Source organism: Natator depressus, chromosome 10, assembly GCF_965152275.1.
Source record: "Natator depressus isolate rNatDep1 chromosome 10, rNatDep2.hap1, whole genome shotgun sequence".
Taxonomy (NCBI): domain Eukaryota; kingdom Metazoa; phylum Chordata; order Testudines; family Cheloniidae; genus Natator; species Natator depressus.
This window is the reverse complement of record NC_134243.1, coordinates 44581322-44592173: the sequence shown is the minus strand read 5'-3', so window position 1 is coordinate 44592173 and position 10852 is coordinate 44581322. Positions and strand designations below refer to the sequence as shown.

Here is a 10852-nt window from a genome sequence, read left to right as displayed (position 1 = left end):
CTTTGCAAACATTAGTGAATTTATTTTCACACGAAGGCTAGAAAGCTTACTCTTGATTTTAAACAAAAGCTGTGATTTGCACCCAATCTCTTCTTTCCAGCATCTGGGATTTGAAGAAAAGATGCAAATATGGTGAGAGTCTTGGGACTTGGTAACACTCAAGTCTTATTGCTTTAGGTCCTATACCTGCAATTGAATCCCCATAAACTGCATGGGTCTGCTGGGGTAGAGCAGCTTGCAGGTTACAAAATACTCCAACTCAACCAGAAGTTCTATGCTTGATGCAGGAGTCTGGGTGAGGTTCTCTGGACCGTGTTATGCTAGGGGCCAGACTAGAAGATGATCACTATACTCACTTCTGGGCTGAAAATTGATGAATCAGTTTCTTAGCTCGTGTGAAAGCCTAGCTCACAGTTGCGCTGGCAGCCCAAATTCTGTCATCGATTAGAGTAAAAAAACGGGATAGGAAGCAGACAGGTTCACCAGAGCTCAGCACAAAGCATTAAGGGCTGAACACCTGTCAGAGAGGCCCCAAGTGCTATCTGTGGGGCACATACCAGCCTTAACAGCTACAAATAGAAACTATGTGGTCTATAACTTTTACTCATCTCTTCAAATACTAGAAAGCTGAAACAAAGCAGAGAAAAGGTGCTCCAACAGCTAGGATGTTCGTCTGGCCGTCAGAAGTCCTGGGTCAGCTTCTTTGCTCTACAACAGGCTTCTTGTGTGACCTAGGGCAAGTCACTTGCTGTCTCTCGAGCTCAGTTCTCCATCTGTACAAGGGGGATAGGAGCAGTGCCCTACCTCACAGGTGTTGAGAAGTGCTCAAAACCCATAGTAATGGGGGCAGACAGTTGGTCATATAGGTAGGTCACCTCTGCAAGCCTGGCCCTGGACTGCAGCATTGCCTATGCTTTAGATATTTGGTGTTCTTAAGCCCCAGCTCCTGGAGTCACGTTATCACATGAGCATCTCTCAGCTGCCATTGGTTACAAAGTGCCTAGCCCTGGTGATTCTGCAGAAACATGTGAAGCCACAAACCCTGAGGGCTCGTATCCCCGCAGGCAGCTCAGGGCACCCCGCAAACATTGGTTTTGCAGCCTCACTGGGAAAGCCAGCCTGGGGGTTCGGGCCTGCGTTGGGCGCGCTGGGTGCTCACGCATCACAGCTACACCCGCAGGCGGGCACGGTCGCGCAGGGCGCGCACACCCCGACTCTGCCCCTTGCCCTCGCTGCTGACGCTGGCTGAAGTCCCCCACAGCGCGCAGCAGCCTGGGCAGTTCGGCGCGTGCGCAGCACACGGAAGAGGCGGATGAGGGGGCGGAGCGCAGCGATGCCTTTGTTTAGGCCGCGGTTTCCCAGGCGCCTCGGCGGCGGGGGCGGGGCTAGGCGGCGGGGAGGCGTGGTCGCGGCGCCGCGCGCCTCAGTCGGAGCTCGGCGCTCGGAGCGGGAGGAGCTGGCGTGCGGCCTGTGCGCGGAGCGGCCCGAGACCCAGCGCGAGCCCACAGCAGCCCGGCACGTCGGCCGGCCCCACAGGAGGAGGAGGAGCCGCCGCACAGAGCCCGCGCCGCGCGGAGCCGCCGAGGATGATAAACACGCAGGACAGGTACCGGCCGCGGGCGCCCTGCGGGACAGGCCCGGGCCCTCCGCGCCAGCTCGGGGGGTTCCCGGGCTCTGGTAACCCCAGTGGGGCCTGCGCCGGGGAGCGCCGGGCCGGTGGAGGAAGCAGCGGGCCCCGGGAGCTCGTCTGTGCAGCGTGACACCTCCTCGGGGTGCGGGCTCGCAAGGGGGGCCGGACTGGGCCTGCTAGAGCTGAGGGGCCGTAGCCCGGGCTTGCCATTGGGCCACGGTGCGAAGGGCCGCCTTTCCGAGCCCTGACATCGAGGGGGTGTTTTAGGGGTGGGTTTGTTCGCGAGGTGGATCTGGCTTGGGGGAGCCCAGGTTGGGAAGGGTACCCGGCGCTCGGCCTCTCGGTGGGGCTTGGAATTGGTGCCATCAAACTGAATCGTGCCCCGGTTTTGAAAGAGGCGTTAGAGAGACTCGCCTTTCCCCCAAGCAAAACGTGCACTCTTTCGGGTTGAGGTTTAGGAAGGGGCTAGCAGGAACGCCGCTCGAATGGCCTGTCTGCGGGGGCCGGCTTATCGCTTTCACTGGAAACCAAACGTCACAGGCGCTTTTAAACAGATACTGGATGTTTGGCAAAACAGGAAGGCTTTTTGTTTATGAACGTTCCCCTCAAGTAATTCTTAGCTGTTACCTAAGCTGAATGCTGAGTCGGCAGTATTAAGGGGGTCTCACCTTTTTGCTGCCTCTGGCTGCAAACTGATAATAAAGTGTCACTAATTTACATCTTGGGAAAATGATTTTGACTACAACTCAATACCCTGCTTTCTGGTAAAATCAGGGTAGACTCTCGGAAGCAGCTGAGCATTCAAATAAAAAAGGACAACTCCTTGTTTTTGCTGATACAGACTAACACAGCTACCACTCTGAAACCTATCACCATACTAAACTAAAGTGTTCTGCAGTATTAATTCTGCCATTACATGGGGGGGGGGGGGTTGGATAAGTGGTTTCTAAACATAAAGTGTAATAAAACCAAAATGACTTTGTATATGAGACTTCTCATCACAGGGCTTTTGGAAAAAACCCTGAAGGCCTTTAAGTGTTACGTAAACAATAAAGTAATTCCATCCAGGGACCTAGAAATCAGGTCAGCAGTGAGGTGGTGATCTTTGCTTGCATCCACTAGAATTAGACATGAACAATTAGTCTAGCTTTCGAGTGTTCACAAAGTGAAATAATTAATTGTAAGTCTTTTATTTTCAGTCATATGTAAGGCATAAGAAATGTCATGTTCACACATTTTTAAAGGCTTTTTCCTTAGTGTTTCTTAATGTCTCGCATTCCTTTTAAACTTAACTCAAAAAATTTAACACAGTAATTTGCCTATATATTCATCCTGCTTATACGTTATCTGTCCTGAAGATAAAACCCAGTTCAAGGGATTATAAAAACTATATCTAGAAAAGATTTATAGGGCCATATTTTCAAAGTCATGCCCAGCCGATTTTACTGCATATGTTTGTGTGCCAGGCTAATGTGCCCATGCACGTCAGGTTACTTGTGTATGCAGTGTTACTGTAGTCGTGTTGGTCCCAGGATATTAGAGACAAGGTGAGTGAGGTAATGTCTTTTATTGGACCAACTTCTGTTGGTGAGAGACAAGATTTGGAGCTGACAAAGAGCTCGTCTCTCTCACCAACAGAAGTTGGTCCAATAAAAGACATTACCTCACCCAATTTGTGTGTCTGAGATATTTGTGTGCAAGTTAATATGCCTAAATTTGAAATTCTGATCTGGTAGGTGATCCTGTCCACTCCTTACAGAAGCAGAATTTACCCTTCAGTAATTTTCTTATGAGAGCTGTTTCTTACAGCTGAATGACTTAATCTGTGTAATATCTAGAAGCAGGTGTTTACTAATGTGAAATTGATAGTGATAAGTGGAAAACAAAATGATGTATCCACTATTTAACACTTTCCCTTAGTCTTTCCTGTTTTTCAAAAATTGATCTTCCATTAGGTGAACATCCCTTATAAAACTACCCTATAGTATTCTTTTTGTATCCTGAGACTTGAATCTCTGGATTTCTTGTTAAACCTCAGTCACCTTAAAATGCTTTTGTGGTATTGTCTGTCATGGGGTAGGCATTGTTGATCACCAGAGAGGGTATTCCTGTTTCCTGGGAGCATCTTATGTGTATGAGGAAAAAAGGGAAGTGTTCAAACCTTTCACTAATGGTGATTGCTTATGTTGACGTGGGAAAAGTGGAGGCTTCCCACAAAGGCATTAATGTGACACAGGAATGAGTTTTACTTCTGCCCAACACAGTATGTACAGTGAGTTGACTGTCATATGACTCTCCCCTGGCAAGTAATGGAAACTAGAGAGTATTAAGCCTTTGGTAGTCTTAAAAAAAGAGCTGATGTTAAAAAAAAAAAAAAAAAAAAAACTTTACAAAACAGAATCAGGGCTGCTTCAGAGTAGGCGATTCTTTCCTCTGCAAATTTGGGATAAACTTATTTTATGCATGGATTATTCCTGCATGTTAGTTGAGAACATACGGAGAATACAGTATATGTATATTTCAACGAGTGGTTTTAGTGAGATGATGCAATTAACTTTCACACTTGAATGATATACAGGGTACTGCATGTCCCTAGAAAAGGCTATCATTTTTCTGGTCATGTTGCATTCTAAACTAGATATGAAATTGTGTTTTGTTGTTTTGTTTTTTAAACTAATTCTCTTCCCTTTATGCAGTTTTTTTCCACTTCTGGTACCAAGATTATAATGCAGATCTAGGAGTTATCTTTTAGTTAGCAATTCTTGTTGGCCTAGTTAAATTTTACTTGTTAGTTGGTGAATAAAGCTGAAAGTCAGAGCAATTCTTAACTTCTGAAGGAGCTTCTAAAGAGAAGCAATTTTCAAGCCTCATTTGTAGAGCCCTGTGCCACAGATTTGCAGGGCTCTGCTCATCCAGTGAATAAAGATTGATCGTATTGTCAGCTGACAAGTTCATAATCAGTAGTGATACATTTGCCCAACCATATCTTCAAGTGTAGTGGTTTCTTTTTCAGCAAGGATATTTTATTACTTGTATCGGTTGATAGTTTTGAGTCCTGAATAAACTGTGTATTGGTTCTTAAGATTATCAGAATTGTGCAGACAATAACAGGGACTGGAGGATGCATCTGACTTTTATTTTCTGTCATGTGTTTTGAAGAGACATTCTATGAACATGTTTGTCTCTAAATATTAAAAAGATATACCAAGACACTTTATAAACTGACTTAAGTTAGTCCGTTACTCAACCCTGTCGTCTTTGTTAGGAGCGTGTTCAAAAATGAACACTCCCATATTTACTCAGAACCTGTTATGTGCAGTTTAAAAGAAATCTCCATGGTTAATTCTACCATAGTGATGTGGGAATTGAAATGGAATCTTTTCCATTTTGAAATCCATGTGATATATATATATTATACATTCCAGAGCCAAACAGATATCTTGGTGATGGCCATGGATTAGAAAGCAACTTAGCCCTGGTCTACACTACGAGTTTAGGTCGAATTTAGCAGTGTTAGATCGATTTAACCCTGCATCCATCCACATGACAAAGCCATTTTTGTTGACTTAAAGGGATCTTAAAATCGATTTCTGTACTCCTCCCTGACAAGGGGATTAGCGCTGAAATTGACGTCCCTGGGTCGAATTTGGGGTAGAGTGGATGCAATTCGACAGTATTGGCCATTGTGACCACTCTGTACAGCAGTGTCAACTCAGATGCATTAGCCAGGTACACAGGAAAAGCCCCAGGAACTTTTGAATTTCATTTCCTGTTTGTCCAGCATGGCGAGCTCATCAGCACAGGTGACCATACAGTTCCAGAATCGCAAAAGAGCTCCAGCATGGACCGAATGGGAGGTACTGAATCTGATCGCTGTATGGGGAGACGAATCCATGCTGTCAGAACTCCGTTCCAAAAGATGAAATGCCAGTATATTTGCCAAAATCTCCAAGGGCATGATGGACAGAGGCTACAACAGGGACCGCAGCAGTGCTGTGTGAAAATTAAGGAGCTCAGGCAAGCCTACCAAAGAGGCAAATAGCTGCTCCGGATCACAGCCCCAGACATGCTGCCTGTATAACTGCCCGCCCTCCTCCCCAAGTTCTATAGCCTCCTCACCCAGATGTCCAAGAACGTGGGGTGGGGGGCCTCTGGGCACCCAACCACTCCACCCCAGAGGACTCCCCAAGCAACAGAAGGCTGGCATTCAATAAGTTTTGAAGTGTACTGTGGCCTTGTCCTTCCCTCCTCCCCTCATCCACCACCCCACCCGTTGCTTCCCTCCTCCCCCACCCCTCCTGGGCTACCTTGGCAGTTATTCCCCTATTTGTGTGATTGAATTAATAAACAATGCATGATTTTGAAACAACAATGACTTTATTGCCTCTGCAAGTGGTGATCAAAGGGGGGAGGGCAGTTGGCTTACAGGGAAGTAGCGTGAACGAAGTGGGTGGGTTTTCATCAAGGAGAAACAAACAGAACTGTCACATGGTAGCCTGGCCAGTCATGAAACTGGTTTTCAAAGCTTCTCTGGTGCGCAGCGTGCCCTGCTGTGCTCTTCTAATCACCCTGGTGTCTGGCTGCATGTAATCAGCGGCCAGGCAATTTGCCTCAACCTCCCACCCCACCATAAACGTCTCCCCCTTATTCCCTCAGATATTGTGGAGCACACAGCAAGCAGCAATAACAATGGGAATATTGGTTTCGCTGAGGTCTAACCGAGTCAGTAAACTGCGCCAGCATGCTTTTAAACATACAAATGCACATTCTACCACCATTCTGCTCTTGTGCGGCCTATAGTTGAACAGCTCCTGACTACTGTCCAGGGTGCCTTTGTATGGCTTCATGAGCCACGGCATTAAGGGGTAGGCTGGGTCCCCAAGGATAACTGTAGGCATTTCAAAATCCCCAACAGTTATTTTCTGGTCTGAGAAGTAAGTCCCTTCCTGCAGCTGTTCAAACAGACCAGAGTTCCTGAAGATGCGAGCGTCATGTACCTTTCCCAGTCATCCCACGATGATGTCAGTGGAACATCCCTTGTGATCCACCAGTGCTTGCAGCACCATTGAAAAGTACCCCTTGCTGCCAAGGTGGTCTGGTCCCAAGGTAGGGATATGCATTCCGTCTATCACCCCACCACAGTTAGGGAATCCCATTGCAGCAAGGCCATCCACTATGACCTGCACATTTCCCAGAGTCACTACCCTTGATAGCAGCAGCTCAGTGATTACGTTGGCTACTTGGATCACAGCAGCCCCCACAGTCAATTTGCCCACTCCAAATTGATTCCAGAGGGCTATCGCCACTTGCTTCTGAACTGTGAGGGCTGCTTTCATCTTGGTGGTATTGCACTTCAGGGCAGGGAAAAGCAAGTCACGAAGTTTCATGAAAGTGCCCTTACGCATGCAAAAGTTTCACAGCCACTGGGAGTCATCCCAGACCCGCAACACTATGTGGTCCCACCAGTCTGTGCTTGTTTCCCAGGCCCGGAATCGGCGTTCCACGGCATGAGCCTGCCCCATTGCCACCAGGATGTCCAAATTGTCGGGGCCCGTGCTTTGAGAGAAGTCTGTGTCCATGTTCTCATCACTCTCGTCACTGCGCTGCCGTCACCTCCTTTTGTAGGTTCTGGTTCTGCATACACTGCAGGGTAATGCATGTGGTGTTTACAATGCTCATAACTGCCGTGGTGATCTGAGTGGGCTCCATGCTTGCCGTGGTATGGCATCTGCAGGAGAGCAGAGTTGCCGCGGAAGCGGTGGCTAAAGACGGGTGCCCCAAGAATAGATATTTATAGAGAGCGACGAGGATCTGCGAAGTGGATTCAGGAGAGCAGAGTTGCAGTGGAAGCTGTGTATGACGACGGTTAGCAGCACCCAGGAGGACCAGAACGGATCCCCCGAGCTGCAGGAGAGCAGAGTTGCAGCGGAAGCGGTGGGTGACGATGGTTAGCAGACCTACTGCACCATCTACTGCCAGCAGCACCCAGGACGCAACAGCGGCAGCATTGCTGAGTTGAGCGGGCTGCACGCTCGCCGTGGTATGGCGTCTGCGCGGAAAGAAGGCGCGAAACGATTGTCTGCCGTTGCTTTCATGGGGGGTGGGGGGGGGCTGATGTACCCAAAACCACGCGCGACGATGTTTTTGCTGCATCAGGCATTGGGAGCTTAACTCAGAATTCCAGTGGGCAGTGGAGACTGTGAGAACTGTGGGATAGCTACCCACAGTGCACTGCTCCGTAAGTCGATGCTAGCCCCAGTAGTGAGGACACACTCTGCTGCCTTAATGCACTTAGTGTGGACATATGCAATTGATTGTATAAAATAGATTTCTAAAAATCGACTTCCATAATATCGACGTAATTTCGTAGTGTAGACATACCCTTAGGCATGTATGCTTCTGGTGCAATGGATCCCTAGACACACTGTGGAGTTGGGGTCTGGGATCAGGAGTTGATGAACTCTCACGCCAAATGCCTCCCTGTTGTCCAGGCCAAAGAAGCTTGGGGAAGACTGGTAGCCAAAATGCCAGTGGGACAGTAATTTGGGATATCTAAAGGTTTAGCAGGATAAAATAATGTCCACTACACACAGATGCATGCTTGAAAATAGCTCGTATTTGGCATGGGACTTAACACAAGGAAGTTTATACTTAGGAGTTAGAGAATACATGATGTATGCTTTTTAGACAATCTAGTGTCTTTATTTATTGACCTAAAGCCTTTTAACTAAAAAACAACTGTATGTTGTAACTGAAGGAGTGCAGCTTTTTACTAAAAAAAGAGCCGGCAGAAGCAATAGAGAAGAGGATAATCTTCATAGTGTACAGTAAATGAATGCAAAGGGGAAATGTGAGAGGTTTAAGAAGTATATAAAAACATTGTTGATCATAATTGCCAGGAGCAAGACTGTATGTTTCTCAGATGGTTTGAGGCTAAGACTTATATACCGTTCCTTCCAAGGCTGCCATTGGTACAGATTTGTGAAAGTGGGCAGATGCTTCTTAATCTGCTCCTTCCACATCTACTTCCCCTACAAGGAGAGCTGAGTTGCCCCATAGTACTAACTCTGCATGTAGCATGAGGTACAGCTTTTGGACCCTGGCTAGATTGGTTTGGGTCTTTTTCTGGGGGCATAGATAGAGAGGGTGGAGGATGGGGGGTGGCAGTAGTATGCAGGTCCAAGAAAACATAGCAGTGGAAGAGGTCTAATAAACTGCTGTTCTGTAAACACTTTGGCTGAGCTTTCTGGGTCCAAGCTGTGGATGCTAGTGAAGGGCCTGGCATAGCATAAAGGATTCATAATACAGCTTACGGTTAGGAAGTATGACTATCCCCTGTATAATAAATTCCACACTTACCAAGAAAAATGAAATTAGGAAATGTTTCATGTGAGCTACTTTAGGTGAAAATATTTGGTTTTCATCACTTCACTTCATTATTCAGCTTTTTGAAGCAATGATCATGACTTGAATGGGGAGTTATCAGTGCTGCGCTGTTCACTGATGTGTGTGTTTGGGGGGGGGGGTAACAAAGCTGTCAACAGCTTTCTTTGTGGGAGGGAATGGGTGATGCACTGCAAAGCGTCTTGTCATGCAGCTCTATGCCAGTAGCCACTAGAGAGGGGTGACAACCAATCGATTGTTCTGGTGATGAGGAAGGACCAGGTTAATACAAAACGCAACTGAGCATGTGTGTAGAGGAGCCTGCCATACGTCACTGCTTTTTATCTAGTACCAGACAGTCTGTTGAAAAAAGAGTTCATTTCTGCAAGGAGTAGTGCCCCTTCAGAATAGTGCCAAAGCATGTTGTATGTTAGAATATTTGAAATTGCAGAGGGGAAGAAGATTTAAATTCTGCAGTATTGTAGTAGTACTGTAGCTAGAATTTTTCAGTCTGTATTTTGCCAGAGTGTTTACAGTTGCCTTCACAAGTTAAAATTTGGCTCTTTTGTAAACGTTTCATCAGTCACTTGGTATTCAAACAATCCCCTTTCATGCAAACAAACTGGTTTGGGCAGCCCTGATGTAGAGGATCATTCAGGACTCAGTCCTTGGAAATTTAAATGATTCTTGCATAGCACAGAGGGGGAAAAAAATTCTGGAAAACATTACTTTACAACTAGATTAATCTATACAAAAAGTGTACAAAAGGTGCAGGAGTACCTACTGCAAACTTAGGATTTTTAATGTGGATGCTGCTTTTTCCATTTTTAATGTGTTGTGTTCCTTACTGACTATCCCTCTCTGAGAGCTACTCAGAACACCATTGTTTTCAGTGGAACTATGAAGGTGGTATTTATATAACCTCATACTGAGGTTTTTCATAACAGGAATCGTAAACAATGAGCACCTGCTTCTTTGCATGGTTTCTGCAGGTTTTGTTAGTGTAATGTTGCTAAGCAGTGTCCCAGTAAAAGGAGCTATTACAATGCTAGTGAAAGAACCAACGCTCCAGAAGTAAAATAGTTTCCCTCATTGACTTGCTAGAGGTCTTGGAATATCAAGTGGAGTGTAAAAGAGACTTAAGCTGTAATACACAGACATAGCCTATGTCGTTCAGGGGTGTGACTGAACCACCCCTCTGAGTGACATAAGTTACAGTGACATAAGTGCTGGTGTGGATAGCGCTATGTTGGCGGTAGCAAGGGCTGGAGTAGTTAAGCTGATGGGAAAGTGCTCTCCTGTCGGTTTAGGCCAGGGATCTCAAACTCAGATCACCAGGAGGGCCACATGAGGACTAGTACGTTGGCCCAAGGGCAGCATCACTGACCTCCGCTGCCCCCACTCCACCCGTTCCATGAGGCTCCGCCCCTTCCCCAAATCACCACCTCTTCTCCGCCTCCTTCCCTGAGCGTGCGGCTCCCTGCTCCTCCCCCATCCTTCCTGGAAAGTCCTAAGTGGCAGGAAGCACCAGGAGGTAGGCAGAGGAGCGCAGACGCGGCGCGCTGTGGGGGGAGGGGGGGTGGCGGGGGAGGGGAGCCTGGCGGCTGCCGGAAATAACTCGGACGACGCGGGGAGCTTGGCAGGCCGCAGCAAATAACTCCGCGGGCCGTGTGTGTGAGACCCCTGGCTTAGGCCATGCATATACATGCTGTGATGATGATGTAGCGCGTCCGGTGAAGACGCTCTATGGCGACAGGAAGAGAGCTCTCCCGTTGGAATAATAAAACCACCTCCACAAATGGCAGTAGCTAAGTTGACAGGAGACGCTCTCCCACTAAT

At 47.3% G+C, this 10852-nt stretch overlaps 1 protein-coding gene across 1 annotated transcript in view; it reads left to right on the top strand.

The window, feature by feature from the left end:
* The first annotated feature begins 1333 nt into the window (after positions 1–1333).
* The window catches only part of OAZ2 (ornithine decarboxylase antizyme 2), a 28795-nt gene continuing 19276 nt past the window's right edge, over positions 1334–10852 (top strand). The window contains 1 exon segment of the mRNA XM_074964889.1: positions 1334–1677. Within this exon segment, the coding sequence (XP_074820990.1) occupies positions 1334–1677 (344 nt within the window).